Here is a 25268-nt window from a genome sequence, read left to right as displayed (position 1 = left end):
GGTCGGGCTTGAACATACAGGAGGATGAAAGGAGTGCAAGGAATAGTGTGAATTGGAACAATGTGGTATACTGGTGTTGATGTGCTGTCATTGGATTGGACCAGGGCATGTGAAGCATCTGGGGTAAACCATGGAAAGGTCTGTGGGGCCTGGATGTTTGAAGGGAGCTGTGGTTTCGGTGGAATACACTTGACACCTAGAGACTGAGTGTGAACGAATATGGCCTTTTTGTCTTTTCTTGGTGCTGCCTTGCTTGAGGGGGGGGGCTTGTGTGGCGGGGTGGCAACGGGAGTAGATGAAGGCAAGCAAGTATGAAAATGTACATGTGTATATATGTCTGTGTATGTATATGCATGTATACATGAAATGTATATATGTATACATGAAATGTACATATGTATACATGTCTGTATATGCATATTTATATATATGTGTATGTATATATGTTGATATGTATATATGCGTGTATTTGCATTTATGTATATATGTGTGTATATGAGTGGATGGGCCATTCTTCGTCTGTTTTCTTGCGCTACCTTGCTGATGCAAGAAACAGCAGTTAAGTATAATGAAATAATACCCCGTCTGTTGGTGTATGGCCAGCTGTATGACTGTGAACTGATTGTAGCAACCAAGATTTGAACCAATATGCTCACCCCTGGGTGGCCCTTAAGTGTATCATGGTCAAAAACACTAACTGCTGCACCTCTTTTTGAACCCTTGCACGCCTTCCAATCATTTGTATCCCTTTCCATATACCTCTTTTCTCTTTCACTAACAGTGTTATTTTGTAGGAAGAGAGGAAAGTGATTGGTTCTCAGTGAATGTAGGTTTGCGGCAGGGGTGTGTGATGTCTCCATGGTTGCTTAATTTGTTTATGGATGGGGTTGTTAGGGAGGTAAATGCAAGAGTTTTGGAAAGAGGGGCAAGTATGAAGTCTGTTGGGGATGAGAGAGCTTGGGAAGTGAGTCAGTTGTTGTTCGCTGATGATACAGCGCTGGTGGCTGATTCATGTGAGAAACTGCAGAAGCTGGTGACTGAGTTTGGTAAAGTGTGTGGAAGAAGAAAGTTAGAGTAAATGTGAATAAGAGCAAGGTTATTAGGTACAGTAGGGGTGAGGGTCAAGTTAATTGGGAGGTGAGTTTGAATGGAGAAAAACTGGAGGAAGTGAAGTGTTTTAGATATCTGGGAGTGGATCTGTCAGCGGATGGAACCATGGAAGCGGAAGTGGATCATAGGGTGGGGGAGGGGGCGAAAATTTTGGGAGCCTTGAAAAATGTGTGGAAGTCGAGAACATTATCTCGGAAAGCAAAAATGGGTATGTTTGAAGGAATAGTGGTTCCAACAATGTTGTATGGTTGCGAGGCGTGGGCTATGGATAGAGATGTGCGCAGGAGGATGGATGTGCTGGAAATGAGATGTTTGAGGAAAATGTGTGGTGTGAGGTGGTTTGATCGAGTAAGTAACGTAAGGGTAAGAGAGATGTGTGGAAATAAAAAGAGCGTGGTTGAGAGAGCAGAAGAGGGTGTTTTGAAATGGTTTGGGCACATGGAGAGAATGAGTGAGGAAAGATTGACCAAGAGGATATATGTGTCGGAGGTGGAGGGAACGAGGAGAAGAGGGAGACCAAATTGGAGGTGGAAAGATGGAGTGAAAAAGATTTTGTGTGATCGGGGCCTGAACATGCAGGAGGGTGAAAGGAGGGCAAGGAATAGAGTGAATTGGAGCGATGTGGTATACAGGGGTTGACGTGCTGTCAGTGGATTGAATCAAGGCATGTGAAGCGTCTGGGGTAAACCATGGAAAGCTGTGTAGGTATGTATATTTGCGTGTGTGGACGTGTGTATGTACATGTGTATGGGGGGGGGGGTTGGGCCATTTCTTTCGTCTGTTTCCTTGCGCTACCTCGCAAACGCGGGAGACAGCGACAAAGTATAAAAAAAAAAAAAAAAAAAAAAAAAAAATGAGTGGATGGGCCATTCTTCGTCTGTTTTCTTGCACTACCTTGCTGATGCAAGAAACAGCAGTTAAGTATAATGAAATAATACCCCAACGTCTGTTGGTGTATGGCCAGCTGTATGACTGTGAACTGATTGTAGCAACCAAGATTTGAACCAATATGCTCACCCCTGGGTGGCCCTTAAGTGTATCATGGTCAAAAACACTAACTGCTGCACTTCTTTTTGAACCCTTGCACGCCTTCCAATCATTTGTATCCCTTTCCATATACCTCTTTTCTCTTTCACTAACAGTGTTATTTTGTCATTCCTCCACTCACTACCCCTTCTGCCTATGTCCCACCTTATGGGTGCCACACTCATCTCTTACACTTGCAAGCACCAATTCCCAAAATACCCCCATTCCTCATGCAGGCCTATTTTATTCCTAAGACAGCATCTTTGGCCCTTTGGTTATTTACTGGCTGAGGAAAAAATCCCCAAAATAGACAAAGCGAAAATTTCATTAAACACAGTAACAGCAATCAAAAGTTGTACATCTCCACTCTGTATATCACAGGATAGGATAATTGAGGTGATAGATCATATCATTAGAATTCTTAGACTTTACCATCATGCTAGACATATGATATCTTTCCCATAAGTGAGTAATTTATTTGTTTCATAAATTACACAATGCATGAGAGACATATTATATATATGATGATTTTTTTTCCAGTTACATTTGCAGTGTTTTCATATTTTGATATTGTCTCTGTGTGCTGATATGATTTACCTCATAGAATTTCAGAAAGTCTGGTCTTCTCTTCCCTTATCTCTGCTGTGGACCCAGTGGCAGTGTTGGCCATTTTTCAGGACATTGATATCAATAAAGACCTCTACTTTCTCATTTGTGGCGAGTCACTTTTCAATGGTAAGGTTTGGTTTGTGCTTTATGTATATAATGATGGACTTAAGTGACCTCATTTTTAAAACAATAAGATACCTGATGTTACAAAAATATCTAATTTTTGTAAGGTATTTTTTATGTTAAATTTCTACTTATCTTTCCAGATTTGGATCTGGAGGATGAGATAGGGATTTCATCTTGTTCTAATGCTATTGATATTTAATTATTGGTCGCTGCCTCCCAGGTCAGTGAGGTAGCATCAGGAAACCGACAAAGAATGGCCCAACCACCCACATAAACACACACACATATATATATTATCCCTGGGGATAGGGGAGAAAGAATACTTCCCACGTATTCCCTGCGTGTCGTAGAAGGCGACTAAAAGGGAAGGGAGCGGGGGGCTGGAAATCCTCCCCTCTCGTTTTTTTTTAATTTTCCAAAAGAAGGGACAGAGAAGGGGGCCAGGTGAGGATATTCCCTCAAAGGTCCAGTCCTCTGTTCTTAACGCAACCTCGCTAATGCGGGAAATGGCGAATAGTATGAAAGAAAAAGAATATATATATATATACATAAATGCCCATACTCGCACATATGCATATCAACATATATGTCTATACATACATAGACATATACTGATGTACGCATGTACATATTCATACTTGCTTGCCTTCATCCATTCCTGGTGCTACCCCAGTCCCACAGGAAACAGCATTGCTACCCCCTGCTTCAGCAAGGCAGCGCCAGGAAAACAGACAAGAATGGCCATGTTTGCTCACACTCAATCTCTAGCTGTCATGTGTAATGCACCGAAATTGAAGCTCCCTCTCCATATCTAGGCCCCACAGACCTTTCCATGGTTGACCCCAGACGTTTCACATGCCCTGGTTCAGTCCATTGACAGCATGTCGACCCCGATATACCACATCATTCCAATTCACTTTATTTCTTGCATGCCTCTCACCCTCCTGTATGTTCAGACCCCAATCATTCAAAATCTTTTTCACTCCATCCTTCCACCTTCAATTTGGTCTCCTGCTTCTTCTTGATCCCTCCACCTCTGACACATATATCCTCTTTGTCAATCTTTCCTCTTTCAGTTCTCTCCATATGTCCAAACCATTTTAACACACCCTCTTCTGCTCTCTCAACCACGCTCTCTTTATTTCCACACATCTCTCTTACCCTTTCATTACTTGCTTGATCAAACCACCTCACACCCCATCATGTCCTCGAACATTTCATTTCCAACACATCTACCCTCCTCTGTACAACCCTATCTATAGCCCATGCCTTGCAACCATATAATATTGTTGGAACTACTATTCCTTCAAACATACCCATTTTTTGCTCGGAGAGAGCATTCTCTCCTACCACACATTCTTCATCACCCCAAAACCTTCACCCCCTTCCCTGCACCATGACTTACTTCTGCTTCCATGGTTTCATTTGCTGCCAATTCCGATTCCAGATATCTGAAACGCTTCACTTCCTCCGATTTTTCTCCACGCAAACTTACATCCCAATTAACTTGTCCCTCAACCCTAATGCATGACCAGTAACATATGCCCTTTTCATTAAGACCAGTGTTATATACTTTCTTCACTGTGACCAGTGATGTATACTTTCATTATGACCAGTGATATATGCCTTCTCCACTGTGACTAATAAAAAGAATTCATTATGACCATTGATATATACCTTCATTATGACTAGTAATGTATGCATTCTTTACTATGATGAGTAATAATACCTTCACATTATATGACCTGTGATATAAATCTTTTTCATAGTACAGTAATGTGTATGACCAGTGATATATACTCAGTATATGACCAGCGATGTATACCCTCCTCACAGTATACTTAATTACTTCCTGTCTAAAGAGTCCCTTCTATTTTTATGAGGTTCCTATAGTGCCCTTGAAGCTGGCCATGTCCACTGGGGCAGATCTAAGGCCTTAAAAGGAGGTGATGTTGTTTGTGAGTCTTTTGGAAGAGTGTAGGGCAAATGAGTGGTAAGTGTTCAGTGTTTTCTCCTTGCTAAATAGGAGTATGTAAGAGAAGCAGACAGCAGAGGGCTTGTTAACCCATTTCTCTGTTAACTGTTTGGACTTGAATCCATACCTATCTGTTCTTTTAAAAAGGATCTCTTCATACCCACTAGGAACAAATGGCAGGAAAAAATAGAAGGACCATGCACTGATGAATTAAGCCTGCATGGAATTTAGAATGATAGAGTAAATGGAAAATGCTACCATAGAATAATAAAATCTTCATCCTCTTTCCCACCCTTGCTACACTTCAGAATATTTTAAGAGTGTGGAATGGGAAAAAGGAATTTATGGGTATGTTTGCAATTTTCCTCCCCAATTTGTCAAACTGGATTTTGAATGTATTGATAGTGTTGGCATTTACAACATTTGATTGTAAGTGTTCAACGCATCTTTATCAAATATACTTTTTCTCATGTCATTATCACTTCTTTTAGCTGTGCTTTTATTCCATTTATTCTGGTAACTGTATTTTCTTGCATTTTGAATAGATCTTTGTGATTTACATCATCATATTCGTAATTTTAAAGATGTGTATTACGTCACTGTGAAGTTTGTGTTTCTTAAGAGAAAAGATGATAATAGATTGAATTAGTGTTGTCACCAGTCTTTGTACTTTTTCCAGCTTTCATCATCTTTCTTACATCTTGAGAACAGAATTAGATTACATATTGTAGTTGTCTTACTTGAACATTAAAAGGGTCATAATTCTTTCTGGTGGTTGGTAGTTGGTAATCATATCAATGAAATGAACCATTAGGTTTTATTTTTTACCTGCTGCTAAAGACTGCTTAGTATACTTCAAATTGTCACTAATAACAACCCTTAAGATCTTTCATTTCATGTACTCTGGAAAGTTTCCAAATATTAGATAGTCATATTTCTCATTTTTACTTCCAAAGTGCATAATTTACATTTGTTTACATTGCATTTCATCTGCCATTTGTCTAACCACTGTTCACAGCTCTACCTCCTAGTTTTGCATCATCTGTGAGACCCAGTTCTTGATCACTAATGTATGTTATGAAAAGATTAGGGCCAAAGACCAGTGTGCTGTTATGTTGAGCCGGTCTGGCCACTTTCAACTACATATTGCTTTATCCCTAGGGATAGGGGAGAAAGAATACTTCCCACGCATTCCTCACGTGTCGTAGAAGGCGACTAAAGGGGACGGGAGAGGGGGGCCAGAAACCTTCCCCTCCTTGTATTTTAACTTTCTAAAAGGGGAAACAGAAGGAGGAGTCACGCGAGGAGTGCTCATCCTCCTCAAAGGCTCAGATTGGGGTGTCTGAATGTGTGTGGATGTAACCAAGATGAGAAAAAAAGAGAGATAGGTAGTATGTTTGAGGAAAGGAACCTGGATGTTTTGGCTCTGAGTGAAACGAAGCTTAAGGGTAAAGGGGAAGAGTGGTTTGGGAATGTCGTGGAAGTAAAGTCAGGGGTTAGTGAGAGGACAAGAGCAAGGAAAAGAGTAGCACTACTCCTGAATCAGGAGTTGTGGGAGTATGTGATAGAGTGTAAGAAAGTAAATTCTAGATTGATATGGGTAAAACTGAAAGTTGACGGAGAGAGATGGGTGATTATTGGTGCATATGCACCTGGGCATGAGAAGAAAGATCATGAGAGGCAAGTGTTTTGGGAGCAGCTGAATGAGTGTGTTAGTGGTTTTGATGCACAAGACCGGGTTATAGTGAAGGGTGATTTGAATGCAAAGGTGAGTAATGTGGCAGTTGAGGGAATCATTGGTATACATGGAGTGTTCAGTGTTGTAAATGGAAATGGTGAAGAGCTTGTAGATTTATGTGCTGAAAAAGGACTGGTGATTGGGAATACCTGCTTTAAAAAGCGAGATATACATAAGTATACGTATGTAAGTAGGAGAGATGGCCGGAGAGCGTTATTGGATTATGTGTTAATTGATAGACGCACGAAAGAGAGACTTTTGGATGTTAATGTGCTGAGAGGTGCAACTGGAGGGATGTCTGATCGTTATCTTGTGGAGGCGAAGGTGAAGATTTGTGGGGGTTTTCAGAAAAGAAGAGAGAATGTTGGGGTGAAGAGAGTGGTGAGAGTAAGTGAGCTTGGGAAGGAGACTTGTGTGAGGAAGTACCAGGAGAGACTGAGTACAGAATGGAAAAAGGTGAGAACAAAGGAGGTAAGGGGAGTGGGGGAGGAATGGGATGTATTTAGGGAAGCAGTGATGGCTTGCGCAAAAGATGCTTGTGGCATGAGAAACGTGGGAGGTGGGTTGATTAGAAAAGGTAGTGAGTGGTGAGATGAAGAAGTAAGATTATTAGTGAAAGAGAAGAGAGAGGCATTTGGACGATTTTTGCAGGGAAAAAATGCAAATGAGTGGGAGAGGTATAAAAGAAAGAGGCAGGAGGTCAAGAGAAAGGTGCAAGAGGTGAAAAAGAGGGCAAATGAGAGTTGGGGTGAGAGAGTATCATTAAATTTTAGGGAGAATAAAAAGATGTTCTGGAAGGAGGTAAATAAAGTGCGTAAGACAAGGGAGCAAATGGGAACTTCAGTGAAGGGGGCGAATGGGGAGGTGATAACAAGTAGTGGTGATGTGAGAAGGAGATGGAGTGAGTATTTTGAGGTTTGTTGAATGTGTTTGATGATAAAGTGGCAGATATAGGATGTTTTGGTTGAGGTGGTGTGCAAAGTGAGAGGGTTAGGGAAAATGATTTGGTAAATAGAGAAGAGGTAGTAAAAGCTTTACGGAAGATGAAAGCCAGCAAGGCAGCAGGTTTGGATGGTATTGCAGTGGAATTTATTAAAAAAGGGGGTGACTGTATTGTTGACTGGTTGGTAAGGTTATTTAATGTATGTATGATTCATGGTGAGGTGCCTGAGGATTGGCGGAATGCTTGCATAGTGCCATTGTACAAAGGCAAAGGGGATAAGAGTGAGTGCTCAAATTACAGAGGTATAAGTTTGTTGAGTATTCCTGGTAAATTATATGGGAGGGTATTGATTGAGAGGATGAAGGCATATACAGAGCATGAGATTGGGGAAGAGCAGTGTGGTTTCAGAAGTGGTAGAGGATGTGTGGATCAGGTGTTTGCTTTGAAGAATGTATGTGAGAAATACTTAGAAAAACAAATGGATTTGTATGTAGCATTTATGGATCTGGAGAAGGCATATGATAGAGTTGATAGAGATACTCTGTGGAAGGTATTAAGAATATATGGTGTGGGAGGCAAGTTGTTAGAAGCAGTGAAAAGTTTTTATCGAGGATGTAAAGCATGTGTAAGTGTAGGAAGAGAGGAAAGTGATTGGTTCTCAGTGAATGTAGGGTTGCGGCAGGGGTGTGCGATGTCTCTGTGGTTGTTTAATTTGTTTATGGATAGGGTTGCTAGGGAGGTGAATGCAAGGGTTTTGGAAAGAGGGGCAAGTATGCAGTCTGTTGTGGGTGAGAGAGCTTGGGAAGTGAGTCAGTTGTTGTTCGCTGATGATGCAGCACTGGTGGCTGATTCATGTAAGAAACTGCAGAAGCTGGTGACTGAGTTTGGTAAAGTGTGTGAAAGAAGAAAGTTAAGAGTAAATGTGAATAAGAGCAAGGTTATGAGGTACAGTAGGGTTGAGGGTCAAGTCAATTGGGAGGTAAGTTTGAATGGAGAAAAACTGGAGGAAGTAAAGTGTTTTAGATATCTGGGAGTGGATCTGGCAGCGGATGGAACCATGGAAGCGGAAGTGAATCATAGGGTGTGGGAGGGGGCGAAAATTCTGGGAGCCTTGAAGAATGTTTGGAAGTCGAGAACATTATCTCGGAAAGCAAAAATGGCTATGTTTGAAGGAATAGTGATTCCAACAATGTTATATGGTTGCGAGGCGTGGGCTATGGATAGAGTTGTGCGCAGGAGGGTGGATGTGCTGGAAATGAGATGTTTGAGGACAATATGTGGTGTGAGGTGGTTTGATCGAGTAAGTAATGTAAGGGTAAGAGAGATGTGTGGAAATAAAAAGAGTGTGGTTGAGAGAGCAGAAGAGGGTGTTTTGAAATGGTTTGGGCACATGGAGAGAATGAGTGAGGAAAGATTGAGAAAGAGGATATATGTGTCGGAGGTGGAGGGAACGAGGAGAAGTGGGAGACCAAATTTTAGGTGGAAAGATGGAGTGAAAAAGATTTTGAGTGATTGGGGCCTGAACATGCAGGAGGATGAAAGGCGTGCAAGGAATAGAGTGAATTGGAACGATGTGGTATACCGGGGTTGACGTGCTGTCAATGGATTGAACCAGGGCATGTGAAGCATCTGGGGTAAACCATGGAGAGTTGTGTGGGGCCTGGATGTGGAAAGGGAGCTGTGGTTTTGGTGCATTATTGCCTGACAGCTGGAGACTGAGTGTGAACGAATGGGGCCTTTGGTGTCTTTTCCTAGCGCTACCCCGCACACATGAGGGGGGAGGGGGTTGTTATTCCATGTGTGGCGAGGTGGCGATGGGAACAAATAAAGGCAGACTATGAATTATGTACATGTGTATATATGTATATGTCTGTGTGTGTATATATATGTGTACATTGAGATGTATAGGTATGTATATTTGTGTGTGTGGACGTGTATGTATATACATGTGTATGTGGGTGGGTTGGGCCATTCTTTCGTCTGTTTCCTTGTGCTGCCTCGCTAACGTGGGAGACAGCGACAAAGGAAAATAAATAAATAGATAAATAAATAAATAGATAAATAATTGCTTTTTGTCGATGAGTCTTTTACTAATCCATGCTTAATGTTTGTCGTCCCCTCCAGATGATTTCCAATTACATGGCCATCTCTTGTGCATTACTTCTTTGAATGCCTTTTAAAAGTTAAAGTTTTAACATCAGATGGTGCTTTTAGGTCCTTGCTGCCATGTATAACATTGAAAAATTTTTGCAGATTTGTTGGATAAAATATTTTGTTGTGGAAGCCATGCTGTTATTCTGGTATTGTTCAGTGATCTTTTAGAAATGGCACCATTTTTTCTTATTATATTTTTCCATTGTTTTGTGTAAAACTAATGAGGTTAATTGAGCTGTAATTTAAGGCACATTTCTCCTTTTCATATCCCTGGGGATAGAGGAGAAAGAACACTTCCCATGTATTCCCTATGTGTTGCAGAAGGTGACTAAAAGGGGAGGGAGTGGGGGGCTGGAAATCCTCCCCTCCCATTTTTAATTTTCTAAAAGAATGAACAGAGAAGGGGGCTAAGTGAGGATATTACCTCTAAGGCTCAGTCCTCTGTTCTTAACGCTTCCTCGCTAATGCGGGAAATGGCAAATATGTATGAAAGAAAAGAAAGATCTCCTTTTCATGTCAACAGGTACCTTACCTTCTGTTAATTTGTTTGATGTTTTTGGTATGGGAAATATAAAGTGACTGTCCTCTAGAAATCTTCAAGTTAGGTTATTTAGGCCAGTCAGTTGTTCAGGTTTAATTGGTCTGAGTATTGTAGTAGTTCAAAACTCTTAATTTCTGTTTCCTTTAACTTTTTGTCTTCAGACCCTCAAACACATTTTGGTGAGTGCAGCATACATGATTCCTCTTCAGTTGTATATATGGCATTGAAGAACTTATGTAGTATGAAAGCCATTTCCTTGTCATCATCAGTTACTTTATCATGTTTGGTTATTAGTGGTCTTATTGTATATATGCCTTAGGCTGAAGTGCTCTGTACACCAGACAGCCTGGTGGCAAATGGAAAGGAGCTAGAATTTAGGTGCTGTTTATGAGATTGCAATCCAGACTGTGAGTGGTGGAGACTAAACTCACAAATGGACTTGGCTCTAACCTAGTTTGTCCAGAGGGGGCATAATAGCAAGAAGAGATGGAGAAAGTAATGGAGGGGTATTATCCCTCATGATAAGGGATTGCACTAAATTCCCTGGAAATATAAGTATCTTGTGCCATCAGGCAGTGCATAATAGGAAAGATTACTGTTGGTAGGAAGTGTATGATAATACTTAGAACATACAATTATCCAAAGAATTGTAACAATTCGAAACAGGTGTATATAGAAAATAATGAAGGAACAATATGGGTGGCGAAAGGAGCAACAAAGCATCCCTTCCTATGAGATGGTAAAGTACTGATAATTGGGGATATCATTCACATGGAAGAAGATTGGGAGAACAAAAACACAAATTCTTTGAAAGAACAGCAGGGCTGTGTGATTTTACCATGGCTTTACATTTGTGTATGAATAGGGTGGTTAGAAAGGTAGATGCACAAAAAGTTTGCTCCTGATGAACTTGTGTAAAAGTTTTGGATTGTCTTTTGCTTTATATACAGTGCTTTTTTCAAGATCTCTCTAGAGGCTGCTCCTCTTCTCCTTACTTTACAATACTCATATCTTGTCCCTGTGTATATTATCTGCAGTCTGGCTGCAGTAAAAGGGTCTTGAAAACAGGGACAAGTATGGAGTATGTTTGGGGGGGGGAGGGGGTTAGTGGGGGCCTGGGAAGTAAGTCAGTTTTTGCTTGCTGGTGACACAGCACTGTTGGTAGGTTTACGTGAGAAACTGCGGAAGTTGGTGTCTGATTTTAGGAGTGTGTGTGAAAGGAGGAAGTTGAGTGTAAATTTGAATAAAAGCAAGGTTATTAGGTTTAACAGTGCAAAGGGAGAGGTTAGTTGATGTGCAAGTATGGAGAAAATTTTGGGATATTGGTTTAAGATACTTGGAAGTAGGCATGGCAGCGAATGGAACCATCTCAGTGGAGATGAGTCATAGATTGGGTGAGAGGGCAAAGGTTGTGGGTGCACTGAGGAATGTGAGGAAAGCAAGTGATGTCTAGTTGAGCAAAAGTGGATATGTTTGAAAGTATAGGCTACAGATGAGAATATGCTGTGAAGGGTGGATGTCTTGGAAATGAAATGGTTGAGGACAGTATGTGGTGTGAGGTGGTTTGATTGAGTGGTAATATATGTGTAAGAGAGAGGTGTCATAACGAGAAGAGTATGGTTGAAAGAGGTAAAAAGGGTATGCTGAAATGGTTTGAACAAATGGACTGGATGAATGAGGAGAAATGAAGGGGAAAAGAAGGGGTAGACCAAACTGGAAATGGAAGGATGGAGTGAATTTTTTTTTCTAATGATCAGGCCCTGAACATGCAGGATGGTGAAAGGCATGCACAGGAGAGTGTGAATTGAAATAATGTTGTATAGAGGGTAAGACATGCTGTCATTGGATTAAACTAAGGTATATGAAGCAGCCAGGTTAAACGATGGAAAAGTCTGTGGGGCTTGGTTGTGGATAGACATCCGTGGTTTCTGTGTATTGCACACGACAACTAGTAGTACATATGATGGAATGAGGCCTTTTCTTTGTCTGTCCCTGGTGCTACATCACTGAAACTGAGAACGAATACAAAAAAATCAATACAGCATCTGCAAAAAAGCATTGTCTGACCATAATTATATTTTCAAAAGTATGTGGCTAAGTTTTATTATTGAGTACAAGCATATGACACTCTCATGGTGAAATCAGTTACATTTAGTCCCTGAAACTAGTGTTTTTAACCGCGTGTTCACCAGCAACCTGCCTCACTCTAACTCGAGGGAAGGATGTTCTTTCCTTACTCTTCATGGTTGCCTCTTCATTCTTGAAATTTCTTTCTCGGAGCTTATTTCTTCTACTTGTGCTTTTACCTTTCTAAGCAGGAGAAAGACCACATTCTTGCCTGAAGGCAAGGAAATGTGGTTACACATGAAATTTCTAGGTGCACTGGACAATCAGAGTGCATGATGAGACAGTTGCTTCCTTTACACCTCATCAGTACTTTGCATCATTCAGATCAAGACCCTATGGACCCAAAATGTGGAGCTAGAATACTTCAGGAACCTTGCCAATTTTATGCCCAGATGTCTGCATATGGTATTCAAGGTCAGAGGAGAGATGACAGAGTACTAAAATGTTAAGTGTGACGTTACCTCTGACAGAAATGGGGGACAAGGTTTTTTTTTTTTTTTTTTTTTTTTTTTTTTTTTTTTTTTTATACTTTGTCGCTGTCTCCCGCGTTTGCGAGGTAGCGCAAGGAAACAGACGAAAGAAATGGCCCAACCCCCCCCCATACACATGTACATACACACGTCCACACACGCAAATATACATACCTACACAGCTTTCCATGGTTTACCCCAGACGCTTCACATGCCTTGCTTCAATCCACTGACAGCACGTCAACCCCTGTATACCACATGACTCCAATTCACTCTATTTCTTGCCCTCCTTTCACCCTCCTGCATGTTCAGGCCCCGATCACACAAAATCTTTTTCACTCCATCTTTCCACCTCCAATTTGGTCTCCCTCTTCTCCTCGTTCCCTCCACCTCCGACACATATATCCTCTTGGTCAATCTCTCCTCACTCATTCTCTCCATGTGCCCAAACCATTTCAAAACACCCTCTCTGCTCTCTCAACCACGCTCTTTTTATTTCCACACATCTCTCTTACCCTTACGTTACTCACTCGATCAAACCACCTCACACCACACATTGTCCTCAAACATCTCATTTCCAGCACATCCATCCTCCTGCGCACAACTCTATCCATAGCCCACGCCTCGCAACCATACAACATTGTTGGAACCACTATTCCTTCAAACATACCCATTTTTGCTTTCCGAGATAATGTTCTCGACTTCCACACATTCTTCAAGGCCCACAGAAATTTCGCCCCCTCCCCCACCCTATGATCCACTTCCGCTTCCATGGTTCCATCCGCTGACAGATCCACTCCCAGATATCTAAAACACTTCACTTCCTCCAGTTTTTCTCCATTCAAACTCACCTCCCAATTGACTTGACCCTCAACCCTACTGTACCTAATAACCGTGCTCTTATTCACATTTACTCTTAACTTTCTTCTTTCACACACTTTACCAAACTCAGTCACCAGCTTCTGCAGTTTCTCACATGAATCAGCCACCAGCGCTGTATCATCAGCGAACAACAACTGACTCACTTCCCAAGCTCTCTCATCCCCAACAGACTTCATACTTGCCCCTCTTTCCAAAACTCTTGCATTTACCTCCCTAACAACCCCATCCATAAACAAATTAAACAACCATGGAGACATCACACACCCCTGCCGCAAACCTACATTTACTGAGAACCAATCACTTTCCTCTCTTCCTACACGTACACATGCCTTACATCCTCGATAAAAACTTTTCACTGCTTCTAACAACTTTCCTCCCACACCATATATTCTTAATACCTTCCACAGAGCATCTCTATCAACTCTATCATATGCCTTCTCTAGATCCATAAATGCTACATACAAATCCATTTGCTTTTCTAAGTATTTCTCACATACATTCTTCAAAGCAAACACCTGATCCACACATCGTCTACCACTTCTGAAACCACACTGCTCTTCCCCAATCTGATGCTCTGTACATGCCTTCACCCTCTCAATCAATACCCTCCCATATAATTTACCAGGAATACTCAACAAATATATATATATATATATATATATATATATATATATATATATATATTTTTTTTGTGCTTTGTCGCTGTTTCCCGCTTTTGCGAGGTAGCGCAAGGAAACAGACGAAAGAAATGGCCCAACCCACCCCCATACACATGTATATACATACGTCCACACACGCAAATATACATACCTACACATCTTTCCATGGTTTACCCCAGACTCTTCACATGCCTTGATTCAATCCACTGACAGCATGTCAACCCCGGTATACCACATCGCTCCAATTCACTCTATTCCTTGCCCTCTTTTCACCCTCCTGCATGTTCAGGCCCCGATCACACAAAATCTTTTTCACTCCATCTTTCCACCTCCAATTTGGTCTCCCACTTCTCCTCGTTCCCTCCACCTCCGACACATATATCCTCTTGGTCAATCTTTCCTCACTCATTCTCTCCATGTGCCCAAACCCTTTCAAAATACCCTCTTCTGCTCTCTCAACCATGCTCTTTTTATTTCCACACATCTCTCTTACCCTTACGTTACTCACTCGATCAAACCACCTCACACCACACATTGTCCTCAAAACATCTCATTTCCAGCACATCCATCCTCATGCACACAACTCTATCCATAGCCCACGCCTCGCAACCATACAACATTGTTGGAACCACTATTCCTTCAAACATACCTATTTTTGCTTTCCGAGATAATGTTCTTGACTTCCACACATTCTTCAAGGCTCCCAAAATTTTTGCCCCCTCCCCCACCCTATGATCCACTTCCGCTTCCATGGTTCCATCCGCTGCCAGATCCACTCCCAGATATCTAAAACACTTCACTTCCTCCAGTTTTTCTCCATTCAAACTCACCTCCCAATTGACTTGAACCTCAACCCTACTGTACCTAATAACCTTGCTCTTATTCACATTTACTCTTAACTTTCTTCTTTCACACACTTTACCAAACTCAGTCACCAGCTTCTGCAGTTTCTCACATGAATCAGCCACCAGCGCTGTATCATCAGCGAACAACAACTGACTCACTTCCCAAGCTCTCTCATCCACAACAGACTTCATACATGCCCCTCTTTCCAAAAGTCTTGCATTCACCTCCCCAACAACCCCATCCATAAACAAATTAAACAACCATGGAGACATCACACACCCCTGCCACAAACCTTCATTCACTGAGAACCAATCACTTTCCTCTCTTCCTACACGTACACATGCCTTACATCCTCGATAAAAACTTTTCACTGCTTCTAACAACTTGCCTCCCACACCATATATTCTTAATACCTTCCACAAAGCATCTCTATCAGCTCTATCATATGCATTCTCCAGATCCATAAATGGGACATACAAATCCATTTGCTTTTCTAAGTATTTCTCACATTCATTCTTCAAAGCAAACACCACACATCCTCTACCACTTGTGAAACCACACTGCTCTTCCCCAATCTGATGCTCTGTACATGCCTTCACCCTCTCAATCAATACCCTCCCATATAATTTACCAGGAATACTCAATATATATATATATATATATTTATATATATATATATATATATATATATATATATATATATATATATATATATATATATATATATATATAGAAAAGGAAATGGATTTGTATGTAGCATTTATGGATCTTGAGAAGGCATATGATAGAGTTGATAGAGATGCTCTGTGGAAGGTATTAAGAATATATGGTGTAGGAGGAAAGTTGTTAGAAGCAGTGAAAAGTTTTTATCGAGGATGTAAGGCATGTGTACGTGTAGGAAGAGAGGAAAGTGATTGGTTCTCAGTGAATGTAGGTTTGCGGCAGGGGTGTGTGATGTCTCCATGGTTGTTTAATTTGTTTATGGATGGGGTTGTTAGGGAGGTAAATGCAAGAGTTTTGGAAAGAGGGGCAAGTATGAAGTCTGTTGGGGATGAGAGAGCTTGGGAAGTGAGTCAGTTGTTGTTCGCTGATGATACAGCGCTGGTGGCTGATTCATGTGAGAAACTGCAGAAGCTGGTGACTGAGTTTGGTAAAGTGTGTGGAAGAAGAAAGTTAAGAGTAAATGTGAATAAGAGCAAGGTTATTAGGTACAGTAGGGTTGAGGGTCAAGTCAATTGGGAGGTGAGTTTGAATGGAGAAAAACTGGAGGAAGTGAAGTGTTTTAGATATCTGGGAGTGGATCTGGCAGCGGATGGAACCATGGAAGCGGAAGTGGATCATAGGGTGGGGGAGGGGGCGAAAATTCTGGGGGCCTTGAAGAATGTGTGGAAGTCGAGAACATTATCTCGGAAAGCAAAAATGGGTATGTTTGAAGGAATAGTGGTTCCAACAATGTTGTATGGTTGTGAGGCGTGGGCTATGGATAGAGTTTTGCGTAGGAGGATGGATGTGCTGGAAATGAGATGTTTGAGGACAATGTGTGGTGTGAGGTGGTTTGATCGAGTGAGTAACGTAAGGGTAAGAGAGATGTGTGGAAATAAAAAGAGCATGGTTGAGAGAGCAGAAGAGGGTGTTTTGAAGTGGTTTGGGCACATGGAGAGAATGAGTGAGGAAAGATTGACCAAGAGGATATATGTGTCGGAGGTGGAGGGAACGAGGAGAAGAGGGAGACCAAATTGGAGGTGGAAAGATGGAGTGAAAAAGATTTTGTGTGATCGGGGCCTGAACATGCAGGAGGGTGAAAGGAGGGCAAGGAATAGAGTGAATTGGAGCGATGTGGTATACCGGGGTTGATGTGTTGTCAGTGGATTGAATCAAGGCATGTGAAGCATCTGGGGTAAACCATGGAAAGATGTGTAGGAATGTATATTTGCGTGTGTGGACGTATGTATATACATGTGTATGGGGGGGGGGTTGGGCCATTTCTTTCGTCTGTTTCCTTGCGCTACCTCGCAAACGCGGGAGACAGCGACAAAGTATAATAAATAAATAAATATAATATATATATATATATATATATATATATATATATATATATATATATATATATATATATATATATATATATATAAATATATATATATATATGTCGTAGAAAGCGACTAGAGGGGACGGGAGCGGGGGGGCCGGAAATCCTCCCCTCCTTGTATTAACTTTCTAAAATGGGAAACAGAAGAAGGAGTCACGCGGGGAGTGATCATCCTCCTCGAAGGCTCAGAGTGGGGTGCCTAAATGTGTGTGGATGTAACCAAGATGTGAAAAAAGGAGAGATAGGTAGTATGTTTGAGGAAAGGAACCTGGATGTTTTGGCTCTGAGTGAAACGAAGCTCAAGGGTAAAGGGGAAGAGTGGTTTGGAAATGTCTGGGGAGTGAAGTCAGGGGTTAGTGAGAGGACAAGAGCAAGGGAAGGAGTAGCAATACTCCTGAAACAGGAGTTGTGGGAGTATGTGATAGAATGTAAGAAAGTAAATTCTCGATTAATATGGGTAAAATTGAAAGTTGATGGAGAGAGGTGGGTGATTATTGGTGCATATGCACCTGGGCATGAGAAGAAAGATCATGAGAGGCAAGTGTTTTGGGAGCAGCTGAATGAGTGTGTTAGCGGTTTTGATGCACGAGACCGGGTTATAGTGATGGGTGATTTGAATGCAAAGGTGAGTAATGTGGCAGTTGAGGGAATAATTGGTATGCATGGGGTGTTCAGTGTTGTAAATGGAAATGGTGAAGAGCTTGTAGATTTATGTGCTGAAAAAGGACTGATGATTGGGAATACCTGGTTTAAAAAGCGAGATATACATAAGTATACTTATGTAAGTAGGAGAGATGGCCAGAGAGCGTTATTGGATTACGTGTTATTTGACAGGCGTGCGAAAGAGAGACTTTTGGATGTTAATGTGCTGAGAGGTGCAACTGGAGGGATGTCTGATCATTATCTTGTGGAGGCTAAGGTGAAGATTAGTATGGGTTTTCAGAAAAGAGGAGTGAATGTTGCGGTGAAGAAGGTGGTGAGAGTAAGTGAGCTTGGGAAGGAGACCTGTGTGGGGAAGTACCAGGAGAGACTGTGTACAGAATGGAAAAAGGTGAGAACAATGGAAGTAAGGGGAGTGGGGGAGGAATGGGATGTATTTAGGGAATCAGTGATGGATTGCGCAAAAGATGCTTGTGGCATGAGAAGAGTGGGAGGTGGGCTGTTTAGAAAGGGTAGTGAGTGGTGGGATGAAGAAGTAAGAGTATTAGTGAAAGAGAAGAGAGAGGCATTTGGACGATTTTTGCAGGGAAAAAATGCAATTGAGTGGGAGAAGTATAAAAGAAAGAGACAGGAGGTCAAGAGAAAGGTGCAAGAGGTGAAAAAAAGGGCAAATGAGAGTTGGGGTGAGAGACTATCAGTAAATTTTAGGGAGAATAAAAAGATGTTCTGGAAGGAGGTAAATAGGGTGCGTAAGACAAGGGAGCAAATGGGAACTTCAGTGAAGGGCGTAAATGGGGAGGTGATAACAAGTAGTGGTGATGTGAGAAGGAGATGGAATGAGTATTTTGAAGGTTTGTTGAATGTGTCTGATGACAGAGTGGCAGATATAGGGTGTTTTGGTCGAGGTGGTGTGCAAAGTGAGAGGGTTAGGGAAAATGATTTGGTAAACAGAGAAGAGGTAGTAAAAGCTTTGCGGAAGATGAAAGCCGGCAAGGCAGCAGGTTTGGATGGTATTGCAGTGGAATTTATTAAAAAAGGGGGTGACTGTATTGTTGACTGGTTGGTAAGGTTATTTAATGTATGTATGACTCATGGTGAGGTGCCTGAGGATTGGCGGAATGCGTGCATAGTGCCATTGTACAAAGGCAAAGGGGATAAGAGTGAGTGCTCAAATTACAGAGGTATAAGTTTGTTGAGTATTCCTGGTAAATTATATGGGAGGGTATTGATTGAGAGGGTGAAGGCATGTACAGAGCATCAGATTGGGGAAGAGCAGTGCGGTTTCAGAAGTGGTAGAGGATGTGTGGATCAGGTGTTTGCTTTGAAGAATGTATGTGAGAAATACTTAGAAAAGCAAATGGATTTGTATGTAGCATTTATGGATCTGGAGAAGGCATATGATAGAGTTGATAGAGATGCTCTGTGGAAGGTATTAAGAATATATGGTGTGGGAGGCAAGTTGTTAGAAGCAGTGAAAAGTTTTTATCGAGGATGTAAGGCATGTGTACGTGTAGGAAGAGAGGAAAGTGATTGGTTCTCAGTGAATGTAGGTTTGCGGCAGGGGTGTGTGATGTCTCCATGGTTGTTTAATTTGTTTATGGATGGGGTTGTTAGGGAGGTAAATGCAAGAGTTTTGGAAAGAGGGGCAAGTATGAAGTCTGTTGGGGATGAGAGAGCTTGGGAAGTGAGTCAGTTGTTGTTCGCTGATGATACAGCGCTGGTGGCTGATTCATGTGAGAAACTGCAGAAGCTGGTGACTGAGTTTGGTAAAGTGTGTGGAAGAAGAAAGTTAAGAGTAAATGTGAATAAGAGCAAGGTTATTAGGTACAGTAGGGTTGAGGGTCAAGTCAATTGGGAGGTGAGTTTGAATGGAGAAAAACTGGAGGAAGTGAAGTGTTTTAGATATCTGGGAGTGGATCTGTCAGCGGATGGAACCATGGAAGCGGAAGTGGATCATAGGGTGGGGGAGGGGGCGAAAATTTTGGGAGCCTTGAAAAATGTGTGGAAGTCGAGAACAGTATCTCGGAAAGCAAAAATGGGTATGTTTGAAGGAATAGTGGTTCCAACAATGTTGTATGGTTGCGAGGCGTGGGCTATGGATAGAGTTGTGCGCAGGAGGATGGATGTGCTGGAAATGAGATGTTTGAGGACAATGTGTGGTGTGAGGTGGTTTGATCGAGTAAGTAACGTAAGGGTAAGAGAGATGTGTGGAAATAAAAAGAGCGTGGTTGAGAGAGCAGAAGAGGGTGTTTTGAAATGGTTTGGTCACATGGAGAGAATGAGTGAGGAAAGATTGACCAAGAGGATATATGTGTCGGAGGTGGAGGGAACGAGGAGAAGAGGGAGACCAAATTGGAGGTGGAAAGATGGAGTGAAAAATATTTTGTGTGATCGGGGCCTGAACATGCAGGAGGGTGTAAGGAGGGCAAGGAATAGAGTGAATTGGAGCGATGTGGTATACAGGGGTTGACGTGCTGTCAGTGGAGTGAATCAAGGCATGTGAAGCGTCTGGGGTAAACCATGGAAAGCTGTGTAGGTATGTATATTTGCGTGTGTGGACGTGTGTATGTACATGTGTATGGGGGGGGGGTTGGGCCATTTCTTTCGTCTGTTTCCTTGCGCTACCTCGCAAACGCGGGAGACAGCGACAAAGTATAAAAAAAAAAAAAAAAGAATATATATATATATATTTTTTTTTTTTTTTTTTTTTGTTTTGTCGCTGTCTCCCACGTTTGCGAGGTAGCGCAAGGAAACAGATGAAAGAAATGGCCCAACCCACCGCCATACACATGTATATACATATGTCCACACCTGCAAATATACATACTTACACAGCTTTCCATGTGTACGTGTAGGAAGAGAGGAAAGTGATTGGTTCTCAGTGAATGTAGGTTTGCGGCAGGGGTGTGTGATGTCTCCATGGTTGTTTAATTTGTTTATGGATGGGGTTGTTAGGGAGGTGAATGCAAGAGTTTTGGAAAGAGGGGCAAGTATGAAGTCTGTTGGGGATGAGAGAGCTTGGGAAGTGAGTCAGTTGTTGTTCGCTGATGATACAGCGCTGGTGGCTGATTCATGTGAGAAACTGCAGAAGCTGGTGACTGAGTTTGGTAAAGTGTGTGAAAGAAGAAAGTTAAGAGTAAATGTGAATAAGAGCAAGGTTATTAGGTACAGTAGGGTTGAGGGTCAAGTCAATTGGGAGGTGAGTTCGAATGGAGAAAAACTGGGGGAAGTGAAGTGTTTTAGATATCTGGGAGTGGATCTGGCAGCGGATGGAACCATGGAAGCGGAGGTGGATCATAGGGTGGGGGAGGGGGCGAAAATTCTGGGAGCCTTGAAGAATGTGTGGAAGTCGAGAACATTATCTCGGAAAGCAAAAATGGGTATGTTTGAAGGAATAGTGGTTCCAACAATGTTGTATGGTTGCGAGGCGTGGGCTATGGATAGAGTTGTGTGCAGGAGGATGGATGTGCTGGAAATGAGATGTTTGAGGACAATGTGTGGTGTGAGGTGGTTTGATCGAGTGAGTAACGTAAGGGTAAGAGAGATGTGTGGAAATAAAAAGAGCGTGGTTGAAAGAGCAGAAGAGTGTGTTTTGAAATGGTTTGGGCGCATGGAGAGAATGAGTGAGGAAAGATTGGCCAAGAGGATATATATGTTGGAGGTGGAGGGAACGAGGAGAAGAGGGAGACCAAATTGGAGGTGGAAAGATGGAGTGAAAAAGATTTTGTGTGATCGGGGCCTGAACATGCAGGAGGGTGAAAGGAGGGCAAGGAATAGAGTGAATTGGAGCGATGTGGTATACCGGGGGTGACGTGCTGTCAGTGGGTTGAATCAAGGCATGTGAAGCGTCTAGGGTAAACCATGGAAAGCTGTGTAGGTATGTATATTTGCGTGTGTGGACGTATGTATAGACATGTGTATGGTGGGGGGGGTTGGGCCATTTCTTTCGTCTGTTTCCTTGCGCTACCTCGCAAACGCGGGAGACAGCGACAAAGTATAAAAAAAAAAAAATATATATATATATATATATATATATATATATATATATATATATATATATATATATATATCCCTGGGGATAGGGGAGAAAGAATACTTCCCACGTATTCCCTGCGTGTCGTAGAAGGCGACTAAAAGGGGAGGGAGCGGGTGGCTGGAAATCCTCCCCTCTCGTCTTTTTTTTTAATTTTCCAAAGAAGGAACAGAGAAGGGGGCCAGGTGAGGATATTCCCTCTAAGGCCCAGTCATCTGTTCTTAACGCTACCTCGCTAATGCGGTAAATGGCGAATAGTATGAAAGAAAAGAAAAAATATATATATATATATATATATATATATATATATATATATATAATTTTTTTTGCTTTGTCGCTGTTTCCCGCGTTTGCGAGGTAGCGCAAACAAACAGACGAAAGAAATGGCCCAAGCCACCCCCATACACATGTATATACATACGTCCACACACGCAAATATACATACCTACACAGCTTTCCATGGTTTACCCCAGACGCTTCACATGCCCTGATTCAATCCACTGACAGCACGTCATCCTCAGTATACCACATCGATCCAATTCACTCTATTCCTTGCCCTCCTTTCACCCTCCTGCATGTTCAGGCCCCGATCTCACAAAATCTTTTTCACTCCATCTTTCCACCTCCAATTTGGTCTCCCACTTCTCCTCGTTCCCTCCACCTCCGACACATATATCCTCTTGGTCAATCTTTCCTCACTCATTCTCTCCACGTGCCCAAACCATTTCAAAACACCCTCTTCTGCTCTCTCAACCACGCTCCTTTAATTTCTACACATCTCTCTTACCCTTACGTTACTTACTCGATCAAACCACCTCACACCACACATTGTCCTCAAACATCTCATTTCCAGCACATCCATCCTCCTGCGCACAACTCTATCCATAGCCCATGCCTCGTAACCATAAAAAATTGTTGGAACCACTATTCCTTCAAACATACCCATTTTTGCTTTCCGAGATAATGTTCTCAACTTCCACATATTCTTCAAGGCTCCCAGGTTTTTCGCCCCCTCCCCCACCCTATGATCCACTTCCGCTTCCATGGTTCCATCCGCTGCCAGATCCACTCCCAGATATCTAAAACACTTTACTTCCTCCAGTTTTTCTCCATTCAAACTTACCTCCCAATTGACTTGACCCTCAACCCTACTGTACCTAATAACCTTGCACCTATTCACATTTACTCTTAATTTTCTTCTTTCACACACTTTACCAAACTCAGTCACCAGCTTCTACAGTTTCTCACATGAATCAGCCACCAGCGCTGTATCTTCAGCGAACAACAATTGACTCACTTCCCAAGCTCTCTCATCCACAACAGACTTCATACTTGCCCCTCTTTCCAAAAGTCTTGCATTCACCTCCCTAACAACCCCACCCATAAACAAATTAAACAACCATGGAGACATCACACACCCCTGCCGCAAACCTACATTCACTGAGAACCAATCACTTTCCTCTCTTCCTACACGTACACATGCCTTACATCCTCGATAAAAACTTTTCACTGCTTCTAACAACTTGCCTCCCACACCATATATTCTTAATACCTTCCACAGAGCATCTCTATCAACTCTATCATATGCCTTCTCCAGATCCATAAATGCTACATACAAATCCATTTGCTTTTCTAAGTATTTCTCACATACATTCTTCAAAGCAAACACCTGATCCACACATCCTCTACCACTTCTGAAACCACACTGCTCTTCCCCAATCTGATGCTCTGTACATGCCTTCACCCTCTCAATGTATATATATCCTGGGGATAGGGGAGAAAGAATACTTCCCACACATTCCTCACTTGTCGTAGAAGGCGACTAAAGGGAACAGGAGCGGGACGCCAGAAACCCTCCCCTCCTTGTATTTTAATTTTCTAAAAGGGGAAACAGAAGAAGGAGTCATGCGGGGAGTGCTCATCTTCCTCGAAGGCTCAGAATGGGGTGTCTAAATGTGTGTGGAGTTAAACAAGATGAGAAAAAAGGAGAGATAGATAGTATGTTTGAGGAAAGGAACCTCGATGTTTTGGCTCTGAGTGAAACGAAGCTCAAGGGTAAATGGGAAGAGTTGTTTGGGAATGTCTCTGGAGTAAAGTCAGGGGTTAGTGAGAGGACAAGAGCAAGGGAAGGAGTAGCACTACTCCTGAAACAGGAGTTGTGGGATTATATGATAGAGTGTAAGAAAGTAAATTTTAGATTGATATGGGTAAAACTGAAAGTTGATGGAGAGAGATGGGTGATTATTGGTGCATATGCACCTGGACATGAGAAGAAAGATAACCAGAGGCAAGCGTTTTGGGAGCAGCTGAATGAGTGTGTTAGTGGTTTTGATGCACAAGACCGGGTTATAGTGATGGGTGATTTGAATGCAAAGGTGAGTAATGTAGCAGTTGAGGGAATAATTGGTATACATGGAGTGTTCAGTGTTGTAAATGGAAATGGTGAAGAGCTTATAGATTTATGTGCTGAAAAAGGAACTGGTGATTGGGAATACCTGGTTTAAAAGGCGAGATATACATAAGTATACATATGTAAGTAGGAGAGATGGCCAGAGAGCGTTATTGGATTACGTGTTAATTGACAGGTGCGCGAAAGAGAGACTTTTGGATGTTAATGTGCTGAGAGGTGCAACTGGAGGGATGTCTGATCATTATCTTGTGGAGGCGAAAGTGAAGATTCGTAGTGGTTTTCAGAAAGGAAGAGAGAATGTTGTGGTGAAGAGAGTGGTGAGAGTAAGTGAGTTTGGGAAGGAGACTTGTGTGAGAAAGTACCAGGAGAGACTGAGTTCAGAATGGAAAACCGTGAGAAGAAAGGAGGTAAGGGGAGTGGAGGAGGAATGGGATGTATTTAGGGAAGCAGTGATGGTTTCCGCAAAAGATGCTTGTGGCCTGAGAGGCATGGGAGGTGGGTTGATTAGAAAGGGTAGTGAGTGGTGGGATGAAGAAGTAAGATTATCAGTGAAAGAGAAGAGAGAGGCATTTGGACAATTTTTGCAGGGAAAAATGCAAATGAGTGGGAGATGTATAAAAGAAAGAGGCAGGAGGTCAAGAGAAAGGTGATGTATAAAAGAAAGAGGCAGGAGGTCAAGAGAAAGGTGCAAGAGGTGAAAAAGAGGGGAATTGAGAGTTCGGGTGAGAGAGTATCATTAAATTTTAGGGAGAATGAAAGGATGTTTTGGAAGGAGGTAAATAAAGTGTGTAAGACAAGGGAAGAAATGGGAACATCAGTGAAGGGGCTAATGGGGAGGTGATAACAAGTAGTGGTGATGTGAGAAGGAGA

At 42.1% G+C, this 25268-nt stretch overlaps 1 protein-coding gene across 1 annotated transcript in view; it reads left to right on the top strand.

Annotated features, from left to right (window-relative positions):
- The window catches only part of LOC139763309 (sodium/hydrogen exchanger 2-like), a 378447-nt gene that overhangs the window by 130523 nt on the left and 222656 nt on the right, over positions 1 to 25268 (top strand). The window contains exon 9 of the mRNA XM_071689332.1: positions 2741 to 2871. Within this exon, the coding sequence (XP_071545433.1) occupies positions 2741 to 2871 (131 nt within the window). The remainder of the gene's footprint in view (positions 1 to 2740; positions 2872 to 25268) is intronic.

This window comes from Panulirus ornatus, chromosome 46, assembly GCF_036320965.1.
Source record: "Panulirus ornatus isolate Po-2019 chromosome 46, ASM3632096v1, whole genome shotgun sequence".
Taxonomy (NCBI): Eukaryota; Metazoa; Arthropoda; class Malacostraca; order Decapoda; family Palinuridae; genus Panulirus; species Panulirus ornatus.
The sequence above is the reverse complement of the archived record's forward strand: the minus strand, read 5'-3'. Positions and strand labels throughout refer to the sequence as shown.